Source organism: Esox lucius, chromosome 19 (assembly GCF_011004845.1).
Source record: "Esox lucius isolate fEsoLuc1 chromosome 19, fEsoLuc1.pri, whole genome shotgun sequence".
In the NCBI taxonomy this organism is placed as follows: domain Eukaryota; kingdom Metazoa; phylum Chordata; class Actinopteri; order Esociformes; family Esocidae; genus Esox; species Esox lucius.
The window spans coordinates 31,843,584-31,862,073 of record NC_047587.1 but is presented as its reverse complement, the minus strand read 5'-3'; the positions used below and the strand labels follow the sequence as shown (position 1 = coordinate 31,862,073).

Here is an 18,490-nt window from a genome sequence, read left to right as displayed (position 1 = left end):
ACAACGTGAAACATTGACTCAGTAGGCTGGATTTTCCTCAGTTTTCCATTCATAATGGTAATGAGAAGTTAATTAATGAACTTACTATTTTCAAGAGACACTCTTCTTCTAAAATAAGATATGAGAGCAAAGACAATTACTTTCCTGTCAATAATCTAGTCCCATTTTGTAAATCATAATTGACATCAATTAGCTTGACCTATTTTCCAATTATCATATGATAAGAATAAAGATCATATTAGCTATGATTTTCTTGTCTCAGGCACTCACATAGCCTTTCAAAATATACAGTGGGGAGAACAAGTATTTGATACACTGCCGATTTTGCAGGTTTTCCTTCTTACAAAGCATGTAGAGGTCTGTAATTTTGATCATAGGTACACATCAACTGTGAGAGACAGAATCAAAAACAGAAATCCAGAAAATCACATTGTATGATTTTTTTTTATAATTAATTTGCATTTTATTGCATGACATAAGTATTTGATCACGTACCAACCAGTAAGAATTCCGGCTCTCACAGACCTGTTAGTTATTCTTTAAGAAGCCCTCCTGTTCTCCACTCATTACCTGTATTAACTGCACCTGTTTGAACTTGTTACTTGTTTAAAAGATACCTGTCCACACACTCAATCAAACAGACTCCAATCTCTCCACAATGGCCAAGACCGGAGAGCTGGATAAGAACATCAGGGATAAAATTGTAGACCTGCACAAAGCTGGGATGGGCTACAGGACAATTGGCATGCAGCTTGGTGAGAAGGCAACAACTGTTAGTGCAATTATTAGAAAATGGAAGAAGTTCAAGATGACGGTCAATCTCCCTCGGTCTGGGGCTCCATGCGAGATATCACCTCGTGGGGCATCAATGATCATGAAGAAGGTGAGGGATCAGTCCAGAACTACACGGCAGGACCTGGTCAATGACCTGAAGAGAGCTCCGACCCCAGTCTCAAAGAAAACCATTAGTAACACACTACGCCGTCAAGGATTAAAATCCTGCAACGCACGCAAGGTCCCCCTGCTCAAGCCAGCGCATGTCCAGGCCCGTCTGACGTTTGCCAATGACCATCTGGATTATCCAGAAGAGGAATGGGAGAAGGTCATGTGGTCTGACGAGACAAAAATTTAACTTTTTGGTCTAAACTCCACTCGCCGTGTTTGGAGGAAGACGAAGGATGAGTACAACCCCAAGAACACCATCCCAACCGTGAAGCATGGAGGTGGAAACATCATTCTTTGGGGATTCTTTTCTGCAAAGGGGACAGGACGACTGCACCGTATTGAGGGGAGGATGGATGGTGCCATGTATCGCGAGATCTTGGCCAACAATCTCCAAGAGCATTGAAGATGGGTCGTGGCTGGGTCTTCCAGCATGACAACGACCCGAAACACACAGCCAGGGCAACTAAGGAGTGGCTCCGTAAGAAGTATCTCAAGGTCCTGGAGTGGCCTAGCCAGTCTCCAGACCTGAACCCAATAGAAAATCTTTGGAGGGAGCTGAAAGTCTGTATTGTTTCTGTAATTGCAAACAAAAGTTTCTGTACCAAACAATGTACCCTACATTGTCTTTATGTCATGCTATAAAATGCAAATTAATTACTTAAAAATCATACAATGTGATTTTTGTTTTAGATTCCGTCACTCACAGTTGAAGAGTACCTATGATAAAAATAAGACTTCTACATGCTTTGTAAGTGGGAAAAACTGCAAAATCGGCTGTGTATCAAAAACTTGTTCTCCCCACTGTAGGTCCCCACAATAAAAGTCCCACAGTAGATCCCAATATAAAATAAAATTTGAATTACAATTAGGTAGTCCTAATACATAACTGCAATATCATGCAGGTCAAGGGAAATAAGTATGAAAACAGTATGCTATGACAACAACATGAAGCAACACCTCTGAATATGCTTTGAAAGTATAGTTTTCACAATATTCAATTTTTTATGCATAAAAAAACAATAATCAAATCTCATGAAAATGCACAGGAATACACAATCTATGGTTTAATATTGTGTATTTGAGCCCAATTCAGGTCCCACCATGACTCACAAAAACCAAATCCATGACATTGCCTGATTATGTGCAAATTTATCATGAGACTTTGGTGTTTAATCCTGAGAATTACAATTCTGGGGAGTTGTGGGTTGGATCCGTTTCTTCAATATTTTCTGTTTATTTTTATTTGTGTTTTTTTGTCTGGTTGTTCACACAAGCTCCCTTTTATCTCATATTACATTTTAGTTGAGTATCTAATGTTCAGTTCTGAGAATAATAAAAAATGCATAAAATCTGATCAAATAATTTTTTATATCACTGTTAACCTATCAAGATAGAAATCACCATATATTAATGCTTCTGAGATTAGAATAAGATTTTAGCTACTCCAACACAAATAGATTTGCAGATTTTTGTTCCTTTCACTGTTGAAAGCTGAATTATTTCCCATTACCCTGTGTAGGATTCCATTTGGATGGGACACTATAAACGTGTCCTGATTTAGTGTTGTTACTGTAGATGCCATGGCATTTATTTAAAAAATTGTATAAATAAAAATGTGTCATTTGTTTCTGACAAAATATGCAATCTGTCCCTCGCACCATCATGTGTACCCGATCAAACCCCACCTTCCCATTGGCTAATTCATCCTATTCCGTGACTCCCATAGTCGTATAGAAAATAAAGAGTTTACTTGTGAAATAGAGAGTATAGCACTGGTTTATTCTATGTTATTTCTTTATTCAATTTTTTGGCAATTTTGTATTATGATGTTAGATAGGACAGAGGTGGGGGAGACAGTTTTGAAGTGAGTTGAAACCTGGTCTCCGGTGGGAAGAGAATGTGTTTGTGCCGGGAGCATTACTTTTAGACCGGATGCTCTGCATGGTTGGTCCAACTTTTGGTGACAGATTAATAATTCATCTAATTTAATGAATTAATATCATACATTTTTAAAATAATTTTCTTAGTTTAATTAGCTTGAAATGTATTGACCTAATTAAGCAGTGTAAAACGAGCTCTCTAAATTCACCTCGTCTTTAGGTTTCCATTTCTTTTTAATGCTCCTTGAAGTCCACCACTTTTACTGTGATTAATCATGTTATATACAATATGTTGCTGTAGCAATGCTTTAATCTGTTTCTTATGTGTTAGGTTTTTATAGAGGAAGCTTTAATGGTTGTTGGTGTATATTCCCATCTTCATGCTGTCCTGCATACAAGGGCTTTGTAAAACACTTCACTTTTGTAGATTAAGAATACACATACAGTAAAATATCAAAATGTGTACAGTGGCACATTTGTTGTTTCTGTATTCCAACACTGGATATTACATTCTATAATGAAAATATGCTTATAGTGTAGATTGCCATCCATATCGCATTAACCATTTAAAAATTTCATTTTTAATTTAGTCTTTCATTTAAGGATGGCTTCCCAGCTCTTTATTAGGCAGTGTCATTAGACCACACACAAGACTGCTGTCATTATCAGTTCTTGATTCTAGACTTTGTATTTGGATTCTGTTGCTGTTGTCTGACCACATGAGGACTAAGGAAGCGTGTTATTTGATCATTTCAAATCCGGTGCTGGATTACTGAGCCAAAAACTTTTGGAATACTTCTTTCCAAAATAGCCATTATTTTTATTATTAGGCTTTCACTTGTCCAGAGAAGTTCCTGGTTTTGTTGTGACATTTTATCAAACAATATAACTGTAAAATCATTTTATAAAATAATGTGGCATTGAATTGTATCCTGGTTCTCAACCAGGTTTTTGATCCATGTATTGTTGTGTTATGAATTTATACTGCGTATGAATTATGTGTATTTGTGTTGTGTGTTTTCAGGATGCTCAGATAGAGAAAGACAAGGCTGTGTTTAACGTCTCAGGAGGCTGTACTGCTCTGTGTGCATTGTTTTTACTGGGAAAGCTCTACATAGGAAATGCTGGGGACAGCAGGTGAGACACACAGACCACACACACGCACACACACACACAGAAATACACTGTCAACCAGTTTTAATAAACACAGATTGTTTTGTTGCTTTGTCCTCCCAGGGCGATCGTTATCCGGGCTGGAGAGGTCATCCCCATGTCCACTGAATTTACACCAGAGTCAGAGAGGCAGCGCCTGCAGTTCCTGGTAGGAAGATAAACAGACCTCTGACTTCCCCACCCTGTTCACACTTAATTTGTTTATGTCTCTTGCTCTCACGCCCTGTTAGCTCTCCTTCTCTCCCCGTTAGCTCTCCTTCTCTCCCCGTTAGCTCTCCTTCTCTCCCTGTTAGCGCTCCTTCTCTCCTTGTTAGCTCTCCTTCTCTCCCTGTTAGGTCTCCTGCTCTCCCCGTTAGGTCTCCTTCTCTCCCCGTTAGGTCTCCTTCTCTCCCCGTTAGCTCTCCTTCTCTCCCCGTTAGCTCTCCTGCTCTTCCCGTTAGCTCTCCTGCTCTTCCCGTTAGCTCTCCTCCTCTCCCCGTTAGCTCTCCTCCTCTCCCCGTTAGCTCTCCTCCTCTCCCCGTTAGCCCTCCTCCTCTCCCCGTTAGCTCTCCTCCTCAACCCGTTAGCTCTCCTACCCCTCCTTTAAGTCGCTGTAGTTTATGCTAAATTACTCAAATGTAAAATGCTACCTCTTCTGCTCACTCAACTTTCTAAGTTATCTTAGCTCTCTTCTCTCTAATTATTAGGACAGTGAAGAATTATTTTTTCTTTTCGTGCAAAAACTGCCTGAAGTCTACAACCCAATGATCCCACCATACACTGGGTATCATCTCTGTTGATCCTCTGCCAGGCTTGTACTGCAGCCAACAGTTGTTGTTTTGTTTGATGTCTTTTTTCCTTCATCTCATCTTCCATAAATGATAGGCATGTTCAATTTGATTTAAATCTGGGGACTGACTTGGCCAGTCCAGAACCATCCAGTGCTTGGCCCTGAAATACTCCCTAGTTGCTATGGCAATATGTTTGGGACCTTTGTTTTGTCCATCAAATATTTCTTCAAATGCTTGTATTTTATCAGAAGAGATGGTTTGTAGAGTTCCGAAATGATACAACTTTTTTATATCACTGATTGTGTAGCCAGTTTCAGTATCAATCATACATGCACCAGCTGTAATTGCCCCTCCACCATATAATACCCCCAGCACAGATGAGGTGGTATGCTGTCGGTCTTGGGCAGTTTTCTCAGGGTTTATTTGCCATAACTCTGCCATAAATCACCTATACCCAGAGTTCTGCAGGCTCTTTTAGGTATTTCTTTCAGCAGAGTAACCTGGCCATCCTGTTCTGCGGATGGTAGTTGCTGACACATCCACACATAACTGAGGGAGAGTTCTTGATTCGTTGGAAAGTTGTATGGGGGTTTTCTCATGATTGTGAGCGGTCTTCAGTAATACACTGTAGGGGTTTCCTCTGCCTCCCAAGGTGTTGTTGAGTTCAACTTTTTAATGATGATCCAAAATGCTGTTTTTTGGCAAAGCGTAGATTTACGTCTTGTCCTTGAAATCTCTAGTATGTCTTCATACATTATTGTCTTTTTGGTGCCCTGAAAAAAAGAATAATAAAATATTTGGTCATTATGGTGAAAATGTGAGAATACACAACCTAATTTCTAATTCAAACTTTTTCAGTAGAGCCAAATGAGGTAAAGATGTATAATGACTGAGGGTATTTTAGCTGCCCTGCTCATTGCTGGTGTAATAGGTAGTGGTAAGAACCAATAGACTAGTTGGAACCAATAGACTAGTTGCAAAATCGCCAAACCCTGCCCATCTGGGTCTCCAAGCAGAGTAGAACAACACTGTATCTGAAAGATTTACAGTCATGTTTGAACCCAGGTCTGCGCCGCTCCGGTCTGTCAGTTATTGTTCCTCTTCAGAGGCGGCAAAGGTCTCCTGCTTGGTGTCAAGTCGTGTTTAATAGTTTGTGTGGTTGTCTTCCTATCCCCTGGCCATGTCAATCACTCGTCTTTCTCTGTCAAGGCCTACATGCAGCCGCACCTGTTAGGGGGAGAGTTTACCCATTTGGAGTTCCCCAGACGAGTACAGAGGAAGGAGGTGGGGAAGAGGATGCTTTATAGGGACTTCACCATGTCTGGATGGTAGGTGTTCTGTCTGTCTGTCATCTCTATCTGGCTTTTTGTCCGTCTGTTCAACCGTGACTGATTTGATTGCTGGTACTAATGTGGAGCCTTGTGCCTCTCATTGGAATACACTATAGAAAGATGGTGCATTGAGGCTAGCATCATACCCTGCCAGTTTAGCATAACCATGACATGCATAATTACGCTATTTCACGCTATTTCACAAGTGCCCTCCAATATGTAAATAATACAATGTTTTCGCAGTAATTCCATCTGAAGCCACCATTCTTCCATTCTTATCAATGGCACTCAGTACGGCTGAATCATAGGAAGTGCTCCGATCTGCTCAAACGTTCCTTGTTGTCTGTGTAAATAACAGGAAGAGTTTTGCCTACCAGGGATCTATTGATAGAACCTGGGCCCATCATAAACTCCAAATCGTATTTCATTCACTCCTTAGAGGACAGCTGAAGAGTGTGGGAAGATGTCTTATTCTAGATGTTGATGTTGGGCAGTACTGCTCCTTATTGAGCCAGCTGCAAATAACCTCTGGCTTGCCTCTGAAGCTGAACAAGGTTGGTCCTGGTCGGTCACTAGATGGGAGGTCAGATGTGATGGGAAGTGGTGTTGGAGGGCCAGTCGTAGCATTCTTCCTTCTGTCAGTAGTCCTTGAAATCTGGGAAAACATTGCCTTGCATACAGTGCTGTCTTGTGGGATGTTAAAAAGGTTGTCTTGATTTTCTTTGGAAACTAATGCTCCCGTGGCCCACTATTACAAGAGCAGGGGTGTTGAACCTGGTGACTTGCCAAATATCTAATCTTATACCATCACCTAATCATCTCCAGCTGCCAGTTTCATTTCTCTTCATCCTTTAGCTATTCCCCAGGTTGTTGATGTAAGAGAGAATATGTTCCCATTTATCAATCCTGGTAACACAAGGGTCAATACATAAGTAAAGGACTCAAGATCTGTCTCACCATCTCAGACTTGTTTGGAATGTATTTTAAAAGAAATCTCTTTACAAGAAACGAGCACTAAGCCCTTCTCAAGACTACATCGACAGAGAGAGGTAGACTTGACTGACTGTGTGTGTGTGTGTGTTTGAGCTATATATTCTCTAAACAAGGCCTTCATTTAATGAAGGGATGCAGATCTAAACTGCACCTCATTCTCCCTCCCTCTCTCTCTCTCTCTCGGACCCTCTCTCCCTCCCTCCCTTGCTCTTTCCCCACCTCCTTCCCTCCCCACCCTCTCTCCCTTCGTCCTTCCATCATTGCATGGCCAGTTGGCAGTGAGTGGGGCTCTGAGTTGACAGTGCAGATGGGTGGTTGTTAAAGATCGCAGGCGGTGGTGTTTCAGGAACATGTTCAGCTGGTGGATGTTTAGCATCGCGTAGGTTCTGCATGTTCAAACACCACTGAAGCCTGCCAGGCACACTAGCCAGCTGTGGACAGAGAGCGAGGGGGCAGAGGGGAAAGACTGAGGAGTTGAAGGAAGGTATACGAGAAAAATGGGAGAGGGAGACAGAAAAAGGTATGGGGGTGGGGGGGCTAGAGTATGGCGGCTGAGCTGGGTGGGGTGGGGGGGCTAGAGTATGGCGGCTGAGCTGGGTGGAGTGGGGGAACAATGATACATGGCAGATCAATTGCCCTCCAGCTGTCTCTCCATAGAGCTTGCTGGGCTCTTCTCCACCTTTATCCCCCGAGATGGAGAGAGGTGTGATTCCTAGCATGTTCGTCCCTTTGACACGGAAATATCATTTTATACTGTATATCATTATGGTAGTAATGGTATTAATATAGTAAATATGATTTACATTCTGCCCCTGCTCTCCCCTCTTCATATCCTATTATGGTAAATGAAGAGGAGTATGATAATAGCCCGTTGTCCAATAAAGTCTATATTTGGAAAGGTCCTGTAGGCCCCATATCCCTGTCCTAGTTTCATTCTGAATGCTGCAATCGATGTACAGTCCATTAAAGATGGACAGTTATTTAAGGATTGGCTTTACTGTAATATCACAGCATGTTTTACTGCTGTGTGTGTGTGTGTGTGTGTGTGTGTGTGTGTCTGTGTGTCTGTGTGTCTGTGTGTCTGTGTGTCTGTGTGTCTGTGTGTCTGTGTGTCTGTGTGTCTGTGTGTGTGTCTGTGTGTCTGTGTGTGTGTCTGTGTGCGCAATGATGTGTGTGCATGCGTGTGTGTGCGTGGTTAGGATGCTGAGCACGCAGAGCTAATGTCTCTCTGTCACCCCTCTGCACTGAGCAGTGGCCCTGCACGTTCGTAAGAGATGAGATCACTGCTCCCTTGGCCGTCTTTCATCACCAGCCGAGCAGAGAGCAAGCTACAGACAGGAGGCTACGCCCTCCTCGCGTCTCAGTCCCACTCCACATTGTGGCGCTTGTAAATACACCTTTAACTGAAAGTAATTGCATGAATCCATTTGTGAATGGATTGTTAATCAGACTTTTTGTCCACAAACTGGAGATTCTTAAGGGCGTTGAGCGTGTGAAGGTCTGGTACTGTTTTCAGTATATATGAGTGGGGGCAGGTATTCTGATGGGATTTATGTGTGTCTGTCGCCCTGTCACAAACTCTTTATCTACAGCTAGACAGAGAGATGGAGCTCAGAGACAAGGAGACTACCCATAGGGACTAATCTGAAGATGTCTGCTAGACGTCCTTTGAAATCATAGAAGAGTTGTCGTCTCTATTTTTTTGAGTTGAAAGGCTGGAATAAAAAAAATTAAAAAGACAGTATGAGACTAGCAGTTATTCACTATTCTAGTTTTAGTTCAGTAGTGTCATAAAGGACCATAGATCAAATGAAAAGGCTGAAGCGTAGAACAGTATTTCTGTTCAAAGCCTTACGCACAGAGTTTGTATAGCACTGGATAAGTAGCTACAGGTAACTGCCTAAATAAACTAAACACTTAAGTAAATGAGTGATAAAAATGTTTGAGGACATTGCTTTGACAACCCATGTTTGAGGTTATGTTGGACATGGTGCTCAGGTACTGTACAGTTGCCCATTATTTTGGCTACCATGGGTAAAAGAACAGATCAGTGATTGTTGTTTCAATTGTGATATCAGTATTCACTTGCTGTTCCAGAATTTGATTATGGTGCCACAAAATGGACATGCTTTTTGTTTACTGTTTATGTTGAGCTGTTTTAGTTTATTCTTGGCAATGTGCACTGCCATGTTTACTTAAATTACAATGTCGTTTCATAGTTGTAAGGTCTATCAGACCAAAGATCTTAAAAGATAAAAATGTTGAAGGAAGATGAGGAAATGTAATTGACTAGGAGTGACCCATCTTATCACCATTTTATCTTTGATTGATGTGAGTACACAAACATGGTAGCTCCCGCAAAACATTAGCAATCTTTGGGTTACTTGTAACGTATAGAAAGGTTTTACACAATGGTTTTGTGTGTTTGTCAGCTAACACATGATATGGTATGTTCTATGTACTAGTAGCTAATGTAACTTGTATTATGTCATGTATGTGCCAGTGTGTGTCTCATGTCATCAAAACCACACTCTTTTAAAACGGGAACTTTGTGCCTAACTCAGGTATGATAGTGACTTTACTTGCATGTATGCACATATAAATAATATAAAGCATCCAGCCCAAAATGCAAGTTCAAAAAAGTTGTTAAACGCTAAATTCCCTCACTGCATCTTTGAAGCTGTTTCATAATATGACATGGAACACTTATGTGAGATTCTGAAGCAATGCCTCCCATGGTTTTTCACCGTCATCGACAAAAAACAAAAGAAATGATAGAATTTCTCTTGGGAGAATGTTGGATCATCCCTGCAGTAGAGTTACAAATGCCTGAATAATCTATTCCAAGGAGCAGAGAGTGTCCGGCGTCTTGTGACTCGATGCCATGTTCAGACGTAATGTTTCCTTTAGTTCAGTGGTTACCTGTAGATGGCCTGGCCTCAGCTCTGCATGCTGCAGAAAGTGCTGAGTGTGTGAATCCTTCTGGCCCTGGGTAGAAACATATGGTCTCTCAGAGTGGAACCAGTAATCTAAAAACCATTCCATCTCTACACCAGCACAGCTGAAATGCATCTGAAAAGGTATCTGGTCTGCTTCCAGTATCAAACATTTTTTTAATTTCATATTCACTTGCAGGACCAGCTGTGATGTACTATAAATATTGAAATGGTTGGGGCGTCTTTGGACCTTTATCGTAGAGTGTGTGTAATACTTCCTAGTCTGAACTCCAACTCCCAGTCACATGCTGGTGAATAATGCAAGAGTGGGGTAGTTTAAACCCCGCTTTGAGAATATACAAAGCGGATGCATCAATCAGTCACCCCTCCCTAAACAAACACCAAAACAATCTGAAAAACAGGAGCAGCATCTCATACATTTGTTACAAGGGGATGTTTTTTTTTTTTATATAAGATCAGCTTATAGAAAAACCTATTCAAAGTTCTCTCACTGTATCTCCTGGATCTGGGTGTTTTTTTTCCTGTTTTTTTCTCACTCTGTCTCCTTAGTCAGTCTTGTCTTGGCCAAAGGCCCTGAGGAAGGCTGGCAAGCTGTGTATTGTCAGGGTATACTGTGGACAAACCGCTTCCTGCCTCCCTGCCATAAAACAAAAACCCATTAAAGTATCCTCTCCTCTTGTGTGCAGGGCATATAAAACCATTGAGGATGACGATCTGAAGTTTCCCCTAATCTACGGCGAAGGGAAAAAGGTGAGTCTGCTTTTGGAAATAACATTTTAAGCTCACACTACAAATGAGAAACTCTTGCACAGCACTGTTTTCAAGTACCACAGACCTGGAAGGCTTATAAATTCGCTGACTTGTTTACCTTGTAATCAACATGACACTCTCCGTTGATTTCTGGTGATAGTAGTACAATTGCCACTGTGAGATGTTAAGTTGCTTCCCGAAAGACAAAATATCGTTTTTCTGATTCTGTAAATGGAGCTTGAAGGACCTACAGAACCAGACTTCCTTTGTTGCCACTCATTCCACTCCAGTACACATGGAGTTAGACATCGTCTTTAGACCTCAGTGGCCATGGGGGGTATCTGTTGGAAGTGTCCCACATTACCTTGGAATGTGATATGCAACAATTTACGTATTTATTTTACACTAAAATAAAATGTATCTACCGCACAAAATCTGGCAACAAGCCTCATTCATCTAAATAAAACTATTGTAGTGTAAAAACGCTCTACGTTCCACCAAGGCACCATCAGTCAGCTCCGTGTCACTGTAGACGAGGGAGCGGCATCGGTCCGCGTTAGGTCTTACCGTGGCGCCGGTCCAAACCATATTTATTACAGTTGCACCGCACACATGATAAGATTCCTAGCTTATATCACGGTAATGTGATTACTGCGATGCAAAGCCAGCGTGGGGGAATCCGCACACGCCTCCCACCGCGAGGCCCTCCCTGGCCCTGACATGCAGGTTGTACTCTGCTTTACTCCAGTGGAGGACCAAGCCGAAGTCGCGCTAAGGGCGGTCTGTCACCACACGACCCTAAAGCCTCGTATCGCAGTCAAGCTCTGCCCGTGACGCCAAGGGCCGGCCGGGCCTAGCCGCTCCTTTGAAGTGAGGGGAAACAGATAGATGGGTAGATAGAGCTGGGCGGGTGTGCTGGAGAGGAATGCCAGAGCACTTCAAAGATCGGCACAGCCTGTCGGGTTGTACGTATGCTCAACAATTAATCCCAGGACGCTTCAGGGCCTGCGGAGCTCCCTCTGTCTCTCTATCTTTCCCTCATTGCGGCATCGGCACTGCATGCTGATCCACTTGTAGCCATATTGACTGGGAACAACTGCCTTCTAACTCTCCTTCTCCCCCTCTATCCCCTTATCGCTCTCTGCTCTTTTACCCCGTCTCTTTGCTCGCTTCTCTCTTTCTCCCTCCTTCCTATTTGATAAAGATTCAATTAGCAGCTCCAAGCTGATTATCCCTTTCAGAGGCGGAGGCAATATGCTGCAGACAGTAGGAATCAAAAAGGAATTTCACACAGCGTACAAATGAGGGAGACCATAGACCGTGTCTGCGTCTCAGGGAAGGGAGAGAAAAGACAGACCGTTAAGAATTTACAGAACTAGAAGATGTTGTGTTTCGTTTCAAGGTATCATGAACAACTGCTTCCATTACATTAGAGGCAACACTACTTGGAATGTGTAGAGGAGTATTTATTCCTCCTAAATGATTTTCATTTGTGTGTGTTTCTGTGTCTATGTTTATGAATTTGCTCTCAGAGCAGTACTTTATCCTGTATTAGAGAAGATATATCTAGCGAGATATCCTTTATCTTCCCTATTATTAAGGTTTTGAGGCAATTTTTTGGTCCAGTTGTAAGTCCTCCCTGAAAAAAGGAAAAAGGTTAATCTGGGCCAGGGCCAATGAAATTTCAACTCCGTCGATACTAGAAGGGAAATACATTCATTTAATGTTTTTAATGTTGTCTTTTTGTTTTTCCAAGAATGGAACTTAAATATCTCGATCCCGAGGTCCACACTCATCAAAGGACTTAAATGGATCAAATTAACTGAAACATTGGTTTGAAAAAAATTGTTGCCAAAACAGAGTTGAGGAGGGAGGGTTAGTGGGAGTTGATGTTTATACAGTTGTTCCCCGCTCTGATGGTATCATCCCTCAACAGGCCCGTGTGTTGGCTACCATTGGGGTCACCAGGGGCCTGGGAGACCATGAGCTCAAGGTGCACGACTCCAACATCTACATCAAGCCCTTTCTGTCCTGCTGCCCTGAGGTAATTATCCTTTACTTTGTCAATAATGTGGAGAGTGTAATAGTGTCTATTTCACATTTTATTGCATAAATTGACCTTGAGATCAATAACAAAATCACAGGAGACCATGAATGTATTCCAAATGACACCCAATTCCCTTTAAGGGATAGTTTGTCCTAGATTCATGTTTCGGTGAAATAACGATTACCTTGAGATGTTCTTGAAGGCCCATGGAGTAATTTTTCACAACAAGCCAATATTCAACTCTGTCCAAGCCTGGAATTAGAATTATTAGCGTTGCCCATGAATTGAAACTGTGCATCCCAAGCCACAAATGCTTTATTGTAAACTGAAACCTGCTCAAAAACACTTCCAACTAAGAATAGTGGTGTTGTTTACCTCAAAGAACCTGTCAATGTTGTATACTTCAAAATAACGTTTTTATTTTTGATATACATATCTCATTTTCAACTGAACTGAACTGAACTGATACTTCTAATGTTTACCGATCAGTTTTGTTCACAAATGGTATCAATCCATGTTTTTTTCAGTAAGAGGAAGTTTTGATGTAACTTTGCTAGAACAATCCGGAACAACCACTTAGCATTCCCTAGCTCCTCGATGACATCATTGCTGAATAGCAGAAGCTGTGTGTGGTGGCTACAGAAAATACTTTGGATAGTGCCTATTTCAAGTCACAAAATTCCAGCAGCTGTTTCGTCAGCATGCAGTCAAAAACAAATCTATGCTACTGCGACAGATAACTGAATTTAGTTTGAAGTGTTTTTAGTTTGTTTCCACTTGCAATGCAACTTTTGTGTTGTATATTGACATACCAGTGTATCAACTCAAGTCCTAAAAGGGAAACTCTTACCTCTCAACCAACCCTCTGCTGAATTCCTACCTCCTGACTCCTTGTAGTCACAAAGCTCATCACTTAATCTTTATATTCATCGCAGTTGGAGTTCAGTCATAGTTCATGTACAATGCCTACTGTAGATTCCTGTTGAACGTTTTTACCTCTATCCTTGCTTTCTATGTGCCCTGACTTTAAAGTAACTGTAAATACATGTGCAGACAGTATGTTTATAAAATGTTCATACATTTCAATGGAGTCTGGCAGTCACGGGTTTCCACTAGGTCAGCCTGAGGTCAAGGCATTTCCTGTCTATCACATGTTCAGTCAGTGGTGCTTGTAGGTCAAAAGAAGATGTGGTTAGTGGGAGTGTCGTTTTACGGCAAGTCTCAATGTTGAAATTTCCCTTGTCTGTTGTGAAATAGATTCTTAAGATAGTTGCTCCTACTACTTATTATTCCAGTCAGACTTGAGTTGATAAGGGCATTTTCTCCCCGTGGCCTTTTGACTTGTGATCATAAGTTTTACAATGTGCCACCAATGACTGATTCTGCATTTGCAATATATCTCTGATGCTTTCACAACCACTCTTATAACATTAGAAGGGCTAATGTGCACCATGGTACTAATCAGTATCTTCAGAAGGCCGTTTAGGTACATCCTGCAGGCTGTTGCTGGCTGTTATCATAAGAAGTGGAGGTGACGATCCAAGGAAATAATTTACCGTACTGAGGAGTCACAGGTGGTCTTCATAGCCTGTTGTTTCAGACCCCAACGGAGACCCATATTACATGTCTGTAAACTCTACATGGGGGGACATGTTACCAAAGGTCTACCTACAGTGGCTTTGAGCTGTATCTATATATTGATCGGCTCATTGTCATACTTTACCAGTCTAAAGTATAATCAGAATAATGTTGATCTCCTCTCTTTTATACTCTCCATTTAAACTATACACGATAGACAGGGTGCGCTTGAGTGATCTTTTCTTTGTAATAAAATCACCTTTCCCTTCCTCTCTTCCCACACACAGGTCAAAGTGTACCCTCTGACACAGTATGAACATGGGGCGGATGATGTCCTGGTCATGGGGACAGACGGCCTATGGGACGTTCTGTCCAACGAGGAGGTTGCCGAGGCAGTCACCTGTTTCCTGGCCAACTGTGACCCTGACGACCAGCACAGGCATGCTCCAGATTTTGCAGACACCAATGTAGCACAAGTGTCACTCCCAGGCGGACATGTTGTCATGATCTTGAACCTTCGCTCACCGCACTCATATTTGGAGAACATCACAGTTTTTTTACCTTATCGTAACAACTCTAATTTTCAAACAGTTGGTTCAGTATTTTCTGAAGTTGTCGAAGACTCGTAATGGATAGGTTCCTTCCTTGAGGCATGTGGTTGATAACCCTTTGAGAAATATCTTACCTTCTCTAGTGTTCTTACTTATGGTTTTAGGAAGTTAACTTCCGGCAGCTGGTGGGAAAGTTGAAGTACTTTCTAAACAGCAGATTTTCATGTTGTCATGCTCTTTGTTCACAACCTGCATGTAGGTGATTACAACTAGAGGTGCTCTCTATACCGTCCACTGTGTCCTATAACTGTCCTCTGTCTTCTCCACTGTGGCCCAGGTACACAATGGCTGCTCAGGACCTGGTCATGAGGGCGCGAGGGGTCCTTAAGGACAGAGGCTGGAGGATAGCCAACAACCGGCTTGGCTCTGGAGATGACATCTCGGTCTTCATTATACCTCTGATGTATGGCAACCGGCAGGCCTAGCCCAGGCCGAGCTCACCGCCACCTCCTACCATGGAACTCATGATAGGGACCGTGTCTATAATGGCAACTGATTCCCTATTCAGTGAACTGCACTATTTTGAGCCAAGACCCTGGCTGCCCCCCCTAACCCCACCCCTTCTTCACTTTCCTTTCCTTAAATCAAAGCCCTGGTGCTCACACAGTGCTTCATTTTGGTGGGTTTCCAATCCTGAGGAAGCTATATTGCTCTTGGTTGTGGTACACTAGACTACAGAGTAGTGTGTGTCTGCTTCTCTCTTGTAAAAGGAAATTCTCAGGATGTTCTAGACAGTCAGTTTCTTCTTTTGTTGCTGAACGTCAAATGAACAAGATTCTGGACTCAAAGGCTTATGGGGGTGTTTATTTGAACCCCCATGAAGTCTTAACCAACACTTTGTTGTTTATTAGTTGGTTGTGGTTTCTGAATAGTGAAGTATGTTCTGTTGCATCAGAAGGGTGTTTGTTTCAGAAAGATATTACTTTTCTTTTGGAAGTTGTAGGTATGGGACAGTTTTAAGCAAGTCAGTTGGACTGACTTTCAAAGTGCAATGCTTTATGGTGTTAGTTTTAATCCTTTATAATGAGATGTTAATATATTATTGATTATGAACATGTAAATATGTTTAAAAAATAAATGGATTTTAGATATCCATGTTTTTGACTGTATAGTGTATAGACCCTGTTTAAGTTGCGTTGTGGAACCTATACTGTTCCTATGATTTTCGATCTTTTCTGACTAAGGTCAATCATCCATTTCAGCCATAAGTGACTGATCTGGACAATACCATTCTCCCACATACATGTTATAGCTTTCAGGGCCGTAGTTTGGGTGTTTCTCTCCCAAGTATAAGACAAACTAAGTCAGACTGATGCCCATTTTTTAATCATGCTGTTATATCTTCGTCATTGCTGTACTCCATAACGTGAATTTACTTGGAGGACAGAGCTTCACATAATTGTGAAATATCTACCTCATGCTTTTGCTTTGTTTTAAACATAACATTTAGTTCTGTATCCCCGTGTCAAGCTGTCATTTTTCTATTTGACATACATATTACATCATCCTGACTGTGTGCTTGTTTACTTTTGAAAATGAAACATGTGCCATTCCTTACCTGATTCGTGTCACTAGTTTCCATACTAATATAGCTTTGTACAGCTCTATTCAACATTATGTAATGTCAAACCCTGACCTGTCATACACTGTGTTGCTACGTAAATACGTTAAACATTTTTTAAATTAGCAATGATTATTTACTCTAAGGTGGTGTAATTTCATTTTATTGTGATAAATGCCAGATTTAAACAAAACTTCAAGTTACAAGTGTGTATCTCAGATTAGCATTTTGATCTTCAAGACAAATTACCTTGAGCAGGTATATTGTTTAGAAAGTGCTTGGATAAAGCGCCTAGTATATTGTACATTGAATTCTAGAATGAAACTGTTTGAAATTATGTTTTCTTATGCTTGAAAAAAAAACTTGTCACAAGACTCCGGATGCTATGTGACTGATTTTCATGCCAGAAACTACCCAATTTTGTCTCTGTATAAGGTCCAATTTATCCTAGTATTATATTGCAGTATTTACTCTTTGAACAGTAACACTCTGCAAACTAACCATTTTGGCATTATCCTTAATGTTTGTTGTTACAGAGTCTTGTTTGGTCACCACATTTTCCCTTTTATGGATTAGGGGAGGGAACTAGCATGTATTGTAATGTAATTGTACTGCATTTAATACTGAGTGCTGTCTTAATTTCTGGATGACCCGTTAGGAGCAACATTGATAGGCATTCAACTGATGCTACTGATACTCTAAAGAAACACACACACTCACAAATGATGTCAAAACTTGGCAGATGTCACATCTAATCAGTCTCTAATTGTGGCCTATTTCGAGTTAGCCCATGTTTCTGTTCATTTCACTCTTTCGCATGCTTTTTTTCCCCGAAGTGTCTCCATTCTTGTTACACAAACTACTCTTATTACCTGTGCTGGGACTGAGCGGCTCAAAACAATACATAATGACCCCATTGAAGAGAAGGAGAATGAAAAGGAAATGTTTTTGTATTACTGTATGTGCAGTAAATTCTGTTTTTACCCCAACAATAGGGGGAAATGTAAACAGGCATTCATATGTGAAAGAAAAAAATATAATTTGAATGATTCCTGTTGAAATTGATTAAATATACTGGTTGACATAATTCATAGGTGTCTTTATAATTTGTAATAAGGAAGTGTTCTAAGTAAGCAATGAGGAATGAGGGGGTGTGGTATATGGCCAATATACCATGGCTATCATGCCTGTGGTATACGTTATTCAGGATTCAAACCATCCAGTTATAGGGAGAAATAAATGGGTAAAGAACGTGACCATATACCACAAGTATGAAATTGCATCACTGAAATAAATGGCTTCATCTTGAACAAGATCTGCAGCTAGACCTCCATTCTACACATTTACATTTAAGTCACTTAACAATTAGTAGAATGCACACGTCTTCATATTTTTTCACACCACAGTTGGATACAGGTAATATACACTCACCTAAAGGATTATTAGGAACACCATACCAATACTGTGTTTGACCCCCTTTCGCCTTCAAAACTGCCTTAATTATACGTGGCACTGATTCAACAAGGTGCTGAAAGCATTCTTTAGAAATGTTGGCCCATATTGATAGGATAGCATCTTGCAGTTGATGGAGATTTGTGGGATGCACATCCAGGGCACAAAGCTCCCGTTCCACCACATCCCAAAGATGCTCTATTGGGTTGAGATCTGGTGACTGTGGGGGCCATTTCAGTACAGTGAACTCATTTTCATGTTCAAGAAACCAATTTGAAATGATTCGAGCTTTGTGACATGGTGCATTATCCTGCTGGAAGTAGCCATCAGAGGATGGGTACATGGTGGTCATAAAGGGATGGACATGGTCAGAAACAATGCTCAGGTAGGCCGTGGCATTTAAACGATGCCCAATTGGCACTAAGGGGCCTAAAGTGTGCCA

At 41.3% G+C, this 18,490-nt stretch overlaps 1 protein-coding gene across 2 annotated transcripts in view; it reads left to right on the top strand.

The window, feature by feature from the left end:
* The window catches only part of ppm1h (protein phosphatase, Mg2+/Mn2+ dependent, 1H), a 38,826-nt gene extending 21,016 nt beyond the window's left edge, over positions 1-17,810 (top strand). Inside the window, exons 4-10 of one of the 2 annotated variants that reach the window (XM_010883948.4) lie at positions 3,850-3,962; positions 4,062-4,146; positions 5,978-6,096; positions 10,736-10,799; positions 12,736-12,843; positions 14,712-14,863; positions 15,313-17,810. In XM_010883948.4, the coding sequence (XP_010882250.2) occupies positions 3,850-3,962; positions 4,062-4,146; positions 5,978-6,096; positions 10,736-10,799; positions 12,736-12,843; positions 14,712-14,863; positions 15,313-15,460 (789 nt within the window). In that variant the 3' untranslated portion in view covers positions 15,461-17,810. Of the gene's footprint in view, positions 1-3,849; positions 3,963-4,061; positions 4,147-5,977; positions 6,097-10,735; positions 10,800-12,735; positions 12,844-14,711; positions 15,292-15,312 lie in introns of those variants that run through there. The other variant, XM_010883947.4, reaches the window with a different exon arrangement.
* Positions 17,811-18,490: the final 680 nt, after the last annotated feature.